This window comes from Zootermopsis nevadensis, unplaced genomic scaffold, assembly GCF_977971745.1.
Source record: "Zootermopsis nevadensis isolate Lab colony 2312 unplaced genomic scaffold, Znev_1.0 Znev_ptg000021l, whole genome shotgun sequence".
NCBI lineage: Eukaryota > Metazoa > Arthropoda > Insecta > Blattodea > Termopsidae > Zootermopsis > Zootermopsis nevadensis.
The window spans coordinates 10,474,732-10,491,918 of NW_028259153.1; the positions used below are offsets into that span (position 1 = coordinate 10,474,732).

Sequence of the window (17,187 nt, forward strand, 5' to 3'; positions counted from 1 at the left end):
CACGACCGCGCAACGCGTCACCACTTACGACACTCCTTGAAGTAAGTACAGAGGAGTGATGTGTTTTCTGCCTTTGTTTACGTCCCCCACGTTTCCGTCATGGTAAAGTATGTGGACGAAATTAGTATGACTTCTATGTATTTGGGAGAAACCGACATCGGCTTACATCAATGGCATTTGTCTGAAAAAAGACACGATTCGGACGGGTTGACCATGTTTATGACTGTAGTTTAGAGGTGTAGATGGAGTATACTGGACGCAAAATATCTGCGAGCCTAGGTTACTTAACGGAAAGTGGTGAGGAGAAGAAAGCACGGGCAGGGGGAGGAGAAACACGCATTTCCCTCCCTCCCACCCTCAAATCGGCTGACGGAAAGCAAAGTGCAACGAAGGTCGAATATTTCTTACAACATATTTTTATGGTAACGAAGACATGGCAGTAACCAGTAGAGGCAATCAAGATAGTCTATTGTTTTTATTTTGTAGTAGTTTGATGTGGATCGTAAGGGAACTTAATAGGAACTATGGATTGGAGGATTTTATTTATGTGGTTCAACATATGGACTCGCGGCAAGCTCATATGAACACAGTAATGAAAACTCAAATTCAATAAAAAGCCGGGAATTTCACGACGAGGTGAGAAGCTATTTGCTTCTCCTAAAGGACTCTGTTCAATGTAATTCATTATATCAACATTTGCATGGGGACTGAAGAAACCCATTGAAATACTCTGTACTGTGCGAGATTTCGAACTCATTATCTACTGAATACAAAGAAAGCGAGCTAACCATTTCATCCTCGACGTTCGGTCACATAATGAGGTGTGAAAAAGAGGTGATTTTGAGGTAAGAACTCGCCAATTGATGGGTAAGCGTGCATTGTACGTGCGGTAACCTACCTATTAGGGTACTTATGTACCGTGCGGGGATTAGTGAGGAGGAGACAGTCGTAACCACGCAAGGACCAGAAGAGAGTGCGTGAAGACGTGAGGCCGTGCTGAAACTGCTGTTTCGGTACAATGCCTTAAAATAGACGAATGTGTTATGACTTATACCATGGATACAACAAACCAACAGTCTACTCGTCTACAAGCATTAGTCATTCTTACTAAAAATATTCAATATTTGAGTAAATTTCTTTGGAAAAATAAATTTCGGCGTTCGATGTCACAATTTCCGAACATTCGGTGCCACCAGATCGACTCGGTTTGCTGATTCTGGCAACGATTAAATCTCCTTCAAGTAACAAATGAGATGCTGATGTACACTGGGTATAAACACGAATGTGTGCCGTTTCCAATATTACATGATAGTAATTTTCTAAATCAGAGGTTATCAGCCTTTTAAGACATGGGTCACATTGTCCCCTTTTAATGGTCTTGTGGTTATAAATTAGATAAATCTATCTAAAGTTTATGGCAATAGATTATATTATTATTATTATTTTATTATTATCTTTTCGCGAAACTAGACATAATTTCCGTCGCTTTATTTTACTTATCTACATTCAAGTTTTCACTTAATTGTTACATGACGTTGCAGTTATTTCCCTTTCATTCTGCTATGAAGAAATCGTAGCAGAAATTCTGAAGGGAGGTTGTCCAAAGTAAGGAGAGTGACCTTGGTACATTCCATTTATCTGTAAGCTTAAATTTATTTTTGGGGAGGGGATGCAGCAACACAGCAACAGTTGGAATGTACAAGCCCGTACGAGCAGGAGTACCCATGCACACAAACAGGAAGATTTTTTTCAATAAGGTCATTTATGTTAAATAAGCCAGTCTAATTAAGTGCTAATGAACAAGACATACATGATTAGAAATGATTACTATAGGGAAGGCAAAGGAGGAGCAAACAGGAACAAGATTTACAGAATTACTCATTACACAGTTCGTAACGCAGGGGTGGAAATGACATTTAGACCTATGTGCGGCCAGGCGAGACTATTGCGAAGAGATTATGGTACCAAAAACATCGGAATAAAATTTCTGTTACAAAATACCAACAATAGCCATCAATTATTTAAACCGACTACACAGACGCTATACGTGGTTTTGTCATACAATTATAATTGCTGTTCTCTTGCTAATCGTTGTCTTCTAGATTGTAACGCATGTGGTCTTGTATGTGGTTGAAAATGTTTCGAAGGAACGTATCACAACCATCTTCAGGGTAAATATGGATGTGACAGGTGTTTTTCGAACGTTGGTAACCATCTACAAGATCACGAGACGTCCATAAAAACACAGTGGACGTATTCACTTTTATAAGATGCTTAAAAGAAGTTAAGACGAGAGCTGGGTCTAAACCTAAACCTCAGGGGGTCTCGTTCCGCGTTTTCACACGCAGTTGTATTTAATACATTAGGGAAAGTAGTACATACACAGCCCTACGTTAAACTCTACTGCCGACCCATAATTCTGTTTTCTGTATTTTTTAAAATTACGCCTAAGATATTTTATTTATAGGCCTGCGGCGAGTGACAGGGTATAAACTGGTAAATAGTATAATTATTAATAATTTAAAGCCCAGGGGTAAACATATGTTCCACATGATTCAACAATCAGCAAGCCTGCATTTTTTATTTGTGTCAATAAACTGATCTCTGTAATGGTGAAGTGTTGTTTTCTTTGCGGTACGAACTGAATCATTAAATATTATTCAGGCGAGCTTCGGTTTTAAAGGGCTAATATACATAAATATCAGTGTCATTCCAGGCAAGAAAACACGATTTATTTATAGTTAATTTAACGGCACTCAGTAACTCAGACGATATAGCATCGAATGATAGAACGATTAATGAAAAATGAACTAGAAAGTGTGGGGCAGGAAGAGAAAGTGACATAATTTGGTACCATTCCAGCATTTTATTGGAAGGACTGAGGAAGGCCACGAGGAGCTCAGGTCAGGATAGCTGATCGACTTTCCGAAATTCGAATCACGAACCTCCCGATTAAGAAGCAGGAGGTGCTCTTCAGTCGCTCGCGAAAACGGTACAAGAAAAGTCAATTTACTGATAAGACTAATGCAATTTTAGATTGTATTTGCAAGGACTGTGAGAGAGATGAAGTAGCTTTCTGTATACAACTATGTAAGACTGGCACGGGTCTAGGTATAAATGCCAAGCAGTTTGTTTCCATGCCCCAAATTCTTTGTGTTATGGGCTGAGTGATATACGATAATGAGCGTTTTGACTGCAGAATTTCCAGTCCGTCCAGGTGTGAATGACCATTTAACCTTAAAACAGCACGCCCGCTGTTTTGCTTTGCTCATACAAGCAATCTTTGCTGCCATTAAAGACAATGTGGTTAAGAGTCTGAGGTTTAAAACGCACTCCTCGGTGAGCTCATCGTTTATTAAATGCGTTTTTAAGACCCGATCTCAGCTGTTCTCACAAATTTATTTTCCTTAAACACTTCATTAACGAGTAGATCTTCATAATGGAGACGTGTTTTCTTTGTGGAAGGAATCAAATACTTAAATATTATTCAGATGCACTTCGACTTCAATGGATTAATCGTCGTCTACATATCGATACAATTTGCTACAAAAGAAAGGCGTTTTAATTGTAAATCCTCAACTATGGACCATCTGTAAAAGGAAACGAAGACAAAGTAAGAAAGCAGAAAGGTAGAAAATAAAATTAAAGAAATTAACAAAGAAACAAGAACACAAGAAATAAAACGAAAAGTAAAAAAGAGAAAGAAATACAGGAAGAAAATATTTCCATGGAAGGTCGTGTCAGCCTTGCGCACAGTCGCCATAGTATGAAGAGAGACAAGCTACCGTACAGACGTGCTAACTTCGAAACAGCAAGGCGGTGATCAATCGAGATGCGCCTAATAGCATGCAGAATAGGGATATCAATTCCGGGTCTCATGTTGTATCGCCTAATGGCAGATAACCCATGCCATAAACAACTCCCGTACACCGTGAAAGCTCATGGAAGCGGCTGACAGACGCTCGGAGAAGTTCACCATTCAAAACTGCATCACCAGGTAGAAGTCAGTGGTGAATAAAACCCCTGATCCCACTACCTAGGCCGGTTGGGCCCCACACCGGCATGGACTCAGTGGCAAAGAGAAATAACCCTTTCCTTGGCGGGAAGCTAACCACTGTCTTCCATCCACCGATAACTATACTTAGATATTACTGTTTGAGTGAGAAGCAGGCGTGCTTGCATGTGCAGCGTGTACGCTCGCGTTGGTCGAGGCTTGGCAGGCAGTGAGCGTGATGTGTGTTCAGTCCGTCGTTGATCGTCGCGCGTAGAGGCAGTGTGTCAGTAGCCATGGCAATGCGAGTGAGAATCCGGTGAAACGCGTACGAGCGTTCTGTGGTGGCGAAACTTAATGCAATCGAGTGTCGTACTGTGGTGGCAAAACTAACGAACAAGGGCGAACGAGTATTTACTGTGACGGCGATTCCTTGTTGTAATCAGGGAGAAAAAATTGAAGGATTATCGATGTTGATGCAAACCACGATGTCGTAAGTCGGCACACTCGACTAGAGAGATACGTGATGTGCGTCCGATTAAAAGGTTGGGTGAAGCACAAACTGCTTCTTGGATGATGAATGTGGGGTGTCAACAATTAATATCGCAAATTAACCGTCTTTGAACCCAAAGAGTATGTGATTTTACAAATTGGTATAAAAACGACAATTTACACATTCTCTAAACGAAGGGAATAAAATTATTAAATTATGCAGTTAGGAATTATCTCGTGATCAGCAATGTCGTGGTTAATGCATTCTCCGATTAAAGGTTAACAGTAATCCAAAGTTCTGTCATCTTCCTATCTTGTATAAGTTATTTCAATTCCTTTCGTCTGAGGGGTATTATAATTTCAATAGGCTTCCGTCCGAGTGAAATGAAACGTCCAGCCAACCGGAGGTGAAGGCGCCCGGAAAGTAAAGACCGCTAACCTTCTTCCGCACGTTAACTGTGATATTTGCTCTAAGTCCCCTTGTGCGCTGACAAGGATAACTGTGATTATCTGATGCCATTGTACCTTTCCCTTGGCACTGGTACGTATTATTTTTCGGAATTAGTAAGGACAAGAAATCTCTTCTGCATTTAACTCTTATAATCAACCATTCTCTACTGAAAGTGCCATATGCAGTAGGTCCTACGTGAATTCTACGTTTGAAACAATCTTCGTACATAACACATAGAGGTATTGGAGTCTTGATCACCCTTGAAGGTCATTTGGCTATGGGTTGTATTAGTTCAAATTTAGGTGGGAAAGGTGGGATTTTTTTCCATATCATTGTTCCAAACGGGTCTGAAGCCTGCTATAGAAAAAGTATTTTCTCGTATGATAAAGCAGCCGGAACATGAAGCTGACTACTCATATCCACCTTATGTTCCAGAAGGATTTGGTGGTCCTCCAGGCCATCTGTACACTTTCACTGTGTGTTGCTTAGTCCAGGCGCATGTGCTTGCAGTCAACTAACTGCATTTTGAGCTGGCGAAAGGACTGCAGTGTGATAGAGACAGACAGACGATTATTTCAGTGTGAAGGGCTGACGAGGGCTCCAGAAAGTATCCTGACTCAATGGAGTGGAATTTATCATAGAGAAAGCTTTGTTATATTGCCACACGAATTATATGATCTGTGCAGATTTATTTTTAGGTTCTTAGACTATACAGAAAGAAAAACTAAGAAGGTACATACAAAGAGGTACGCGGTTATGTTTCGTGGGATGAAACAGTGCTCGTCTGTTTAATTGCATCATTTTGTACGCCTGCTTGCCTACAGGATTAGCTTATGTGTTCAGTAACAGGTGACGTATGTTATGACGTCAACAACATGCGATTGGCCATGACCATCATCTAACCTTCGGGCAAACAAAAATGAAAGTTATCACCTACGTAAGCTCCTGACACTGAAGCAGTTAACGAAACCCATTGCGAAATAAAGACGGAATTATGATCAGCAGACCCCGTTATTAACCCTTTTTAGCTCAGTGACAACTATATGTACCACTGGGGGCAGTTATTTCGAATGATTCTCAGAATAAGCATATTTTTTAAAACTATTATTTAGATCTTCGTAATTAACAGGGTAAGGTCACTGCAAAAATCGTACAACGTTGCAACTTCAAAAGCGGAGCCCAGACGAGTGAGGACAGTTCAAAACTCGCAGCGTAGCAAAGTTGGATATCGCTGTACTGTAGACGTATAGCTTCGTGGTAAGGGGGGACGAAGTTATTCCGTAGAACGCCCTAAAGTATGCAATTGGTGACGACTACTATATCAGTAATTTCATAAACATTCACGTCAGATTCGCTTTCCCCCAGTAACCTCTATTTCTCAAATTAAATGTGTGCCTGTACTTCGTACCATATAATGAAGGCGTACAGGGCGAGTGGAGGCAAACCTCCACTCATTCTTCATCTCGGAACTAAGTGAAGGTGATGAGTTAATTTTAAGGAAAGGGAAATAGCTAACTGGATAGAAGGCTGCACATGTGTCTCAGCGACATCTCCCTGATGATGGAGGCAACAACGACCTCCGAAACGTTGGTAAACTTCTACCACAGTACAGAACGCAACAAACCAGAAGACAGCCATCTTCAGACTCACCGCCGTGAATCCTACATAGCACCAAATTCTTTGCAGATTCATTACCAAGGGGCTTTATATGCCGGAAGAAGCTGTTTGTACACATCAGACTGTAACTCGTGATAATTAATTAAGTCTCCGTGAGGTACACAGTGGGAGAGATTGTGTTTGGGAAGCAGCAGAATTCTCTAATTGAAGCCAGACGCTGCAAATTGAAATGCTGCATTATCCCATTTGCTAATTGAAATAAACAGTTGAGGGAATTTAATGTGTCTTAACATTCTATTAAGTACAAACGATAGAAAGGAAAGAAAATGTTACATTATGAATTCATAATACATGAAAGATGTACAAAATTGTTTGACAGGTTCTGCTACAATCTGAAATCTGATTTCAACCCACATGTTTAATCTATTTTGTATTTATCTTCTGGTAGAATATTAAAACACTTTATAATGTAAGGTTACTAATCTCTTCATGAGACCTTTCAAACAATTAGGTTAGAATAACATCATAATTCAACCCAATTAATGTGCCTGAAAAACAAATTAAAATGTTAACTTTAAACCAAATTAAATAAGAACAAATGCCATCGCATTTAACGGTAGATACAGATATCAATTAATAAAGCACCCTAGTTTACACGACTCTATATAAAAAAACGCTTTGAAGGAGTTTATATTGTTGTAAAGAGCTTAATTATGAAGAGAGACGTTCGATATCATTGTACTACATGAATTTCCTTGAATTGAAGAATTGATTTGTTATGAATTTATTGAAGCATGAAATAGATGCTGCAAGAATCACGAGTAATGTTAAGTTTCGCATTCTACTGTATAAGAGGTTGGGGGGGGGGGGGGGTTTACAAACAAAAGCTGAAAGTCACGTAAAGAGCAGAAGAATCCGTCACGTTTGCACTACACCTGCAATCCCACACGTTAATACGCCGCATCGTAAGAAATGAAAAGTTGGCTGTGATTTCAATGACATCATTACTATTCAGATGCTGGAATATTTTAACAGAAATCGTGCTGACTTTTAGGAGTGATCTTAGGCAATATCAGGTGATGGTAAACGTGCGCATGAGATGGAACTCTTAACATTCAGTCCGAACATGAGTTGTTTCTTTTGCATTATTCAACGACGTTTTTCAACTTTGTAGGTTATACAGAAAACGACCTTGACTTTAGTTCAGATATCAAAAAAATTGCCCGCAGGGAATGACGGAAATCAGGAAGACGTCATTCGTAGAAGTATCGAGTCTGACATTGGAGTTTGGGATCTCCCGAATTTAACACAACTTTCGGTACAAATACAAACACTATAACGGGACAGGACGAGGCATGTAACACGCATGGAAGATATGAGAAATTCATACAGAACTTTGGTCGAAATATGTGGAAGGAAGAGACAACTAGAAAGACATAGGCACTGATGGAAAGATAATGCTTAAAATGAATTTTAAAAAAATGGGATATTAGGGGGCCGATCAAATTAGTCTCAGCATACTAACCACGGTAATGGGATTTTGGGTTTCAAAAACATCGTGAATCTGTTGAATGCCTGAGATAATATCGGCTTCTTGGGCTCTGCTGCATGGAGTCACTTCGCATCAGGTACAACCCTGATAATTTTTAGTTCGTGAACATTATAAGCCCAATTAGAGACTTCGCGCTAATGGAAGCAGTAAATACAGTTATGAATGTTCTTGTTGCTGTGTTCACACTACTGGAGATTAATCGACGTCTGTACAGTAGGGTTAAGAGCGATTGTGAAAGTCTGGCGTAACGTGTGTTATATTTGCAGATGCATATGAGCAGTGCAGCGGAACAGACCAGGTCGAGTAGAAGGTTTAACAAATATGACGCTTAATCACAAACTACACAGTTTCACCTATAGAAGTGCCTATTTTAAACCAAGAAATGTTTGTTACAACAATAATTGCGTGTGAGTGTTCATTTAGACTAAACAATACGAATGTGAAGAATAAAAGTGATGTGATAGTGACGCATCAAATGTGTTATGCAGAGAGAGAGACGGAACTTCGTGAACTAGTTACAAAATTATCGTTATCTCTCACGAAATGACGAGCGTCATTTTGATTTTGGTCTCGTTTCTGCTAAATACTGTGAATCAAACCTTCTGTTGATTTTTTTTGCCAACAATGACATCAACAGTTGCTGTCGTCACAAAACAAACGCCATATTTAAAATGGTGGCGGCTATTGTTACGTTGTGGTGTGTAAAAATTTGAAGCCGCTAAAAAGGGAGACGGACGAAAATGGGGAAAAGTGGAAGTAAACTTAAGAAGAAACGAAGTCAAAGTAAGTTCCTTTTAACTATACTAATTTTGCTAAGTTTTAAAAGTAGCCTCTCTAACACATTAGAAGGTTGATTCCAGAACTGGAATTCGCCTTTCTTAATGATTTCACAACTCACCTAATGCCCCGCATTTATGAACATAACGATTTTAAATGCAAACAATTATAGTTTAAAGTGACTGAAAAGCTAGTCGTTTTGCACCGGATACAAAACGAAGAAATATGAGCACAATCTCTCTTAAACTGTTCTTTGGGTTAAACATTTGCTAGTAACCCCTTCATACAAACAAACTTTATCTTTCGACTTCAGTTTCATCGGAGTTATGTAGGACAAATAAAATACAGGTTGGGCAAGCCTGTATTTAAGAGACCTGTTTCTCAGGCACAAGACAGTGCCCAGTATGGACCTACGTTTTTGCGAAATAAAAACTCGGCTACCGGCACTGCAAAATTTGTAGCTTTAGGTTTGCGAAACTGCAAATATTTCCTCAAAGACGTTCTTCACATACGTGCAGGTCAATGATTGGCCTTGCCGGATACCTTGCTTCAAAGTGTCTTACTAGCGGCACTGGACAGACACGACGCGGTACAGCGTTATTTCTCGAATTACACATCATTATTGTTATTATTCATTACTATACTTGCACGGTTGATGAACTTCGTCTAGTGCACTCCCAGGAAAGAAAACAGATTGAAGGTGTATAAGAACAGTGCTAAGCAGAATATTTGGACCTATTATTATTATTTTTATTATTATTTAGTGTTCTGTCTGACGACAGGTCCATAGGAACAGGATCCTTCCATCCTTTTCTCGGACTGGGACCTGTTCATATACGTTCTTGGCAGATGATCCAGAAGTGGTTTGCCATTGCCTTCTTCTGTGTGTGAATGGAGTAATTGTTGGGATGCCCCCGGAGGAAATCTCCGTGTTGCCTAGACCACGGCCTTGCCCAACACAAGTTATAAATTCGGGCACCGCCGGGAATCGAACCCGAGACCCCCAGGATTACAAGGCCAGCGTTCTAACCGCTAGACCACCGTGGCTACATTTGGACCTATGAGAGAAAATTACAGCAAGCTGCAGGAAACTGCATAATGAAGGAGTAAATATTTTATATTTTTCACTACACGTGAGTTAGAAAATAACAGCACGCATTTATTTAAAAAATTAAGAAATCGCTTAGGATACTTAGTTGCAGATTCCGGAATGCTAAAATTTATCAGAAATAGGGTGTGAGGACGTTGGCTGGATTAATCTAAATCAAAACAGGGTCCATTAGTGGGCTTCTTTTAACGCGATAATGAACTTTCGGGTTCCATAAAATGCAAAGGAATTTCTTTATTAACTGAGTGGTTATTAGTTTCTCATAAAAGACCCTGTTTCGTGATTTTGGCTATATTTCTATAATACTGTTGCTACCAACAACATTTAGTTATTTCTGTATCGCGTATTTTACTCAGGTGAATCGGCTGATGGGTATTTGGTCAACGTCTGACATCCACCATAAACTGCTCACTACAGGCCCAAATACCATGTTGAGGTAAACACTGTCGTTATCACACAACTCACATGCTGAGAAAATGACGATCTCGAGACGCTCTAGTTACGGCACACCATTTGAACTCTGTGAGATTTCAGGTTATCTAGGCATTGAGTGTGAAGTTGGCTATCTTCTGGGTTGTTGCGCCGTGTAGTCTGATAGAAGTTTAGCGACGTTTCAGACGTGTTTGCTGCTACCATTATCAGGGCGATGAATACGCTGAGCGCCAGGAAACGACTGGTTCATCAAAAAGTTATATAATTTGGGTCCAGTATTCAGCGTCAGTAGAAGTAGAGTAGTAGTTTATTACTGAGGATGAAGTACAACTTGCAAGTACAATGTTTATTCTTGAAACACTCATTTGAAAGAAATCGTTTAAAAAGTATGGTAGAAACGGCGAGGGATATTTCGCACTGAGTCACATGATCCATCCTCTGGTACTAGTCTGCTCCTCTCGGAAATATGGATACATACGTCATTTGGTTGAATACGTGGCCAGAATTCTTTTCATTCTGTTTTAAATAATAAATTACTTTTAAAATACAATATATACGACCGTTACAAATGAAATATTGTTAAATTTTTAGCGTAATGAGTTACGCTGTTTAACTGTTGTGCAGACTCACGTATAAAACATTCAGACATTAATCAACCCTTCCGTCATTCGTAATGACATATAACCTATATTGCTGAAACCGTGTAGTTACGAACATAATCGATTAGTCACTTCCAGCAGCGACTTTGAAAATCTGACCTCGATATTTTCCCTAGTAGCTTCGTCGCCATACTTCCCGACTATTCATTTACGCAATAATTATTTCGACCTTCGTGTTTTCTCTTTTAGCCTTGAAACATAGTATGCGGAATGAAACACAGGAATAAATAAGGAAGAATTAAACAAATGAAGCATGAACGTGTGCTGGACGATACAAATATCATGCAGCAACCTCAAAAGTAACATTTCTTGTCTCGCCTTGTAATACGTAATTTCCGCTACTGCTTGCTGTTTATAATGCTGACTGTCCTTCCATTCACCTTCATTAACCTCCTGTCTACAACAATCATGTCTATTTATTCTTGACGCTGGCCGCAAAGAAAACATTTTCTTGCAACCACGCCGTTTTCTCAAGTTTAACCAGGTTGCAAGCGACTTGGCAAACCGGGCCGTACCAAGAGTAAAAACACCGTTGCAGGAGCATGTTACAGCCGATGGAGGTCAAAAAAGATATATGATAGTATTTATTATTGGGCCACACTGCTAGGCCTGTCTGAGCTAATCTGTTTTTACTGTAAATAAGAATGTTCTGGCATCAGTCGGATTGACGAAGGTTAACAAGATTTCATCGAAATCTTCTTGTGTTCTAATCCTATTCATAACTGGCATCTCTTCGCTGGAAGGGTGATGTTAGTGTCGTAAGTAACAGATTATATTATTTCATAAATATGTCCATATTATTCAGATATCCCCAACAAAACTAGTTGCAAGGCCGCAATCAAATGTGAGTGAAATACTAACAGATTCGATGTGGTATATCGACAGAAATAATATCTACACGAGATTTAATTGGACTTACGAACACCAGGTAACAACAGAAATATGATATGAATGTAGTATGAATTTTGATAAAGTAATTGTGTTGGTAATTTTATGAATACATTACAGTACACTGCAATGTTTCTGTTATTAACTATGTGTTTTTAAGTAAAGTATATATATATATATATTTAGCTGTACCTGATTAACCTGAGTTAGCTTACTAACAATAGGCTATATGCAAATTCCGTGATGGTTGAAACTATGTTGGGTTATTAATATAAATTATAACCGAATTACACAAGATGGTTATTTTTTTACATTAATCTTATATTTCGATAATATACAATTAACGACATGCTGTATTCAAAATATCGGCAACCATAATAGGCTTCCAATGTAATCGGCGACTGATATGTAGACTGAGAAGAGAACGCCATAAAACCCAACTTAGGCCACTGTTGAGAACAAATACAGCAGTGTCTTGTACCAGTATTTGACATGTTCTGAGACACGAGCCGCTTCTTAAATTTTACCCTTCCCCGAATACTATTAAGGTTATCAAAACAAGATAACACAGACAATCAAGACGATGCATGACAGCAAGCATCTCTGAAACGTCGGTCTGTTTATACCAGACTACAGGGCGCAACATTCCTCAAGACCGTCATTTTCATATCCGCCTCCGTGAGAACCTGAAATCTCACTATTCAGTATATAAGATGTCTCGAGGTCCATTTAATCTTATTTTGCGTTACTTTTAAGGTGTTCTGAGATCGACTGCAGCGCTAAAATCACTGTGCTGTTTGAAACGAATGATAAATTACTTTTAGAGTACGATAATTGTAGTTACTCGTATTTTATTAGCTGGAACACTCAGTATTTCAAATTAAACCCCAGACGGTGCCTCCAAACTATTTAGAGGTAATGGCTCTTTGTCGTTCTTTTCCAGGCGTACACCTGTGACTAATGGTGAAATTTGAAGGCTTTATAAACCGGAGATTGAAGCACTTCCTCTATGAATCATCCTATACCACTGCCTGTAAGGTGCAGTGGCGGTTAAAAAAGCGCTGCTATAGTTAGAATCCAGTCGCTGGGCTCATAAGTCTGCTTCCATTTAGGGGAAACTTCCAGAGTACCTGTCGTGTATACCGTTATTCTACAATGGAAGGCATTTGGCTCACGGCCGGCGTGTCCTCATCTTGTGGACCTTGGAACTGTGCATTCTGAACTGTCGGCAACTGGATTGGTAGATTAGCCGTTAACTCGAAATTAAGTCTTAATTAAATTCAACCAGTATTTTGAAACAGGTTGTAGTGAACAGGACTTTAATTATTCGGAAACCAGAATTGTCGGTAATCAGCTCCACGTAGGTTGAATCTAACTACGACGGTTTAAATTAATCAGAATCATGTCTACGTTAATCGACTCAAGGGGGTGAGTTGGGTGGGGCATGTACCACGCATGGGGGGACTGAGAAATTAAAAGTTTTGTCGGAGAACCTGAAGGAAAGATGCCACTTAGAATACCTAGGCGTAGATGGGGAGATAATATTAAAACGTGTCTTTACGAAATGGGTTATGAAGGTGCAGGATGGATTCATCTGGCTAGGACAGATACCATGTGGCGGGTTCATAAGAACACGGTAATAAATATACGGTTCCATAAAAGTCGCGACATTTCTTGACTCGCTGAGTGAGTATCATCTTCCCAAGAAGTACTGTACCCCAATGCAATCAATTCAAATGAATCAGATTTACATAAACCATAAGTACAGAAAGTAAGAATGTCTTCTATTGGAATGTGTTGTTTCGCGACAAAATGCCTTCCGTCGCGTGTCGTTCATGCGTCAGTATCCTGTCCAAGGCCGCAGTCAAAGTCGCGAATGCATCTTACCTCAGCTCCTTTAACCATCTGACAGTTCTAATAAACGTGCGTAACAAAGGGAGTAGCACGAGGTTTTCGGGTCCCTCTTACACAATTCACTTGTAAAAATTTTCATCTTGACAGTCGCCACTGTCTCTAGTCAACAAGAGAGACAAAGGAGCACACAACTGATGAAATCTGACTTGGTGACAGCTGAGCATGAAACACAGGTTACAGTTTTGAATTAAAACGTCACAATCTCGTGCGACAGTCGTGTTATGATCCGCTTACCTTTTACGAAGACGTGCGTTCCATACAAAGAGTGAAGTAAAGGAACACGACCATTCCGACATCCAGCCTCATTAAAAGATATATCGCACGTTCGATCAACGCTAAAGCGTTCCTGTCCCGAGCATGAACTTAATACGATGCGAGGCAATTCAAGGTAAATTCTAAGGCGATTAAACGCGACAACAACGGGGAGATTAGTTGCAAACACACGAACACCGATGAAAGTCAAACAGCGTTATGAACGTCTACTGCGTACAACTCAACCTGTTTTCGAGGAAAGGCGACAAAAGTGTGACGAGAAATGCACACAAAATTTTACTTAGGAAGCGTGAACGTAGATGTTTGGACCAGGATACTCCTTGTGAACGCGATAATGAACCTCCAGGTTTCATTAAATACACGCAATTTGATTACCTGAGCGAAAATTAGCTACTCAATTGTGGATGACTGCTTTGGTGGAAGAATCACAGTTTAATAACACATCACGTAAGCATCTAGAAATATGCTTTATCGCAAAATAAACTTATATTTTGTGCTTAAGTTATTTTCGCCCACCCAAGCAGTTTAGCCAGATGGAATCATAGTTTCAAAAGATCGTTCTGAACTATAAGATGCAAAAACACATAATCCGCAAAATCTAAACGAGGTTTGCGTCTTTTTTGCAAAACTTGAAGTCTCCATTCTTTTGGTGTCTTTACTACAAAAAAAAATAAGGAGACTTTGGCCTACGTTCATTCTGTGTCTTTGCTGTAAAAGCTGAAGAAGACGTAATGTTCCTTAGGCTTGTTTACTAATTTCTAACATCAGCTGTTATACTGTAAACTTTGCATCCAGGAAGGCACTTCCCGCGGAAGAAAAGGCAGCAGCTGATCACAAACCTTCATCTGAGGCAGACTGTGACTCCTGAATCTTAAAGGTTCCACATCGACAATCTTTACACCTTCTTGGCACGGTTATTGAACACAGAGGCAACGCTTTTAAGTTACCTTAACCTGCACAAGTATTTCATACTACCCTATCTGCCCAGAAAAGAAAAATGCAATGTATGCGTCGTGAGGATCCTGCTTAAATTGTTGATACGTGTAAACAAACATTTAGGTCGAGTGGTTAACACTCCTGCTTCGTCTTCTTGGGGCTCTGGGTTCCAGTAACTCATGCCAGAGTGAGTTAATGCTTACGTAGAGGATTTTCTTCTGCAGCGACATTCTTTGTTTTGATCATTCTCCGAATTAAGTATAACAACTGAATTAACTGCTAATGATTTGCTCGAAATTGCAAATCCAGACTAAAAATCCTAACAATGATTTCAAATGCTCGTTTCACTAAATGAGGAGCGCTGTCCGGGACAGAACTCTTTTGCCCTGGATGGAATGCGGATATTTTGATGTGGATAGTGGCAAAGGGAAAGAAATATGTCTACTATTCAGAATGAAAGTATCGACTGAGTTCGGCTGTGCTCCGCTTGAAATTCAACAGCATCAACATGCTGATTTCCTTTAGTATCTATAAGGTGTTACTGAACTGGAAGAAAATTCACTTCGGATAGATTCTGTCCACTTCACACAGCAAAGGCTGTTTGTTATTCGCCAGCTTCTCACAGAGGAAGAGGCTTGCTTTAAATATTTTCGAGGTGGATGGATATTAGTTGCGTACACCAGATAAGCAGTGGCCTTCTGATTGGTTGTCTCTTTTCCTTGTTCGAGATCCTTTTTCCCTGTACCTTGTCTGGAAGGGCTAAAAGGAGCCTTTTCTTCATACTTTAACCCCTCCGCTTATGAATCAGTATTAGAAAAGCGGCCACTTCCTATTGGTCAGTATCAGGGTTCAAACGACGAATGAATGAATGAATGAATGTAAATGCGAATGGACCACACACAAACCGCAGGAAAGAAAGTTGATGTAACATGCTATTGGTATAAATGCATTAATGACTGCAATAAGTTGTTCACTTCTTATCTTCATTTTCATGACACGTCATTCTAAAGTAAACCATTACCAAGTTACAAAAAAAGCAATAAATGGTTAAGAACTTAACCACAATGACTTAGCATGTCTGCTACAGCGATGGTAAAAAGTGTTGAAACATGCATGAGTAGTCGGCTATAGTGTATATTCAGCACCTGAAAAGAAAGTGAGCTCTTTCAGACGGGCGTAGAAGTTCATTATTCATAATACTGTGCCGAATGTAGGAGGAGCTGCTAGTACTGGTTTTAAATACGTACGTACGTAGCTCGTCCAAATTTGGCTTTCCCCACCCGTTGTGTTTGAGATGATAAATGAACACGAATGTCATGAAAGGAGAACAAAAGCAATATGCCAGGAACAATGCAATTATTTGGGTACGGCCTCGTCACAGATCAGTGGGGTAGATGAATGTGACGACGATACAGTACCGGTATTAAGAAGTAATGACCGTGCACACGCGTAAAATAAATATTCAGATACTGAATTGCCACACAATACGGTGGTCTGTTTTAAAGCTTAAAATGAAATTGCACGACTGTCCAGTGCCTCCTCTTACTCTACACGTGGCCTAACAGCACTGCCAAAGCAATAGGAGCTGTTGCACATTCCGATGCAATGCTCTGGTGTTTTGTGATTGTTTGTTCCAAGAAAACAGACTGCAGATTGCAGACCACAAGTTGCATACTCATATTCTACTTCCAGTCACGTATCCCTCAACTTATTTTTGTGTGGGAAGAAGACTCACTCACTCTACGGTGCTGAAAATTCTTTGAAAAGTCGTACACAAACGTAAATCTGAATATGACGGCATTCTGCGATTCTCAATCCTGTAGTAGTAGAAGTAGGACGACGTTTCAAAGGCGCGTACTGCCTTCATCATAGGAATGATGAAAGATTTATCTTATACGAGATTACATAACGCGATACCCCAGAAGGCTTCATTTTAATACGCTTCGTCGTGAGAACCTGAAATCTCCGATGTAATATTAATCAGTCTAGCAGTGCTTCGCGTTGATATATTCCGCGTAGCTGATCTCGAAGTTCGACCCTCGACCCTCTTACAGTGAACATGCAACCGAACATTCACTTTAGTATTCCATGAAACAA

General features: G+C 39.8%; 2 protein-coding genes across 10 annotated transcripts in view; one reads left to right on the forward strand and one right to left on the reverse strand.

Moving 5' to 3' along the window:
* LOC147873178 (uncharacterized) overlaps nucleotides 1-17,187 on the reverse strand; it is a 300,974-nt gene that overhangs the window by 247,322 nt on the left and 36,465 nt on the right. The window lies entirely within an intron of this gene.
* Nucleotides 1-17,187, forward strand: part of LOC110827141 (breast cancer anti-estrogen resistance protein 3 homolog) — a 100,023-nt gene that overhangs the window by 16,990 nt on the left and 65,846 nt on the right. The window contains exons 1-2 of one of the 6 annotated variants that reach the window (XM_087353190.1): nucleotides 4,161-5,024; nucleotides 8,370-8,886. The exons of 1 other annotated variant lie outside the window; for it this stretch is intronic. In XM_087353190.1, coding sequence (XP_087209316.1) covers nucleotides 8,844-8,886 — 43 coding nt within the window. In that variant the 5' untranslated portion in view covers nucleotides 4,161-5,024; nucleotides 8,370-8,843. Of the gene's footprint in view, nucleotides 1-4,160; nucleotides 5,025-5,045; nucleotides 8,887-17,187 lie in introns of those variants that run through there. 4 more of the 6 variants (XM_087353192.1, XM_087353189.1, XM_087353193.1 and 1 more) reach the window with 4 other exon arrangements.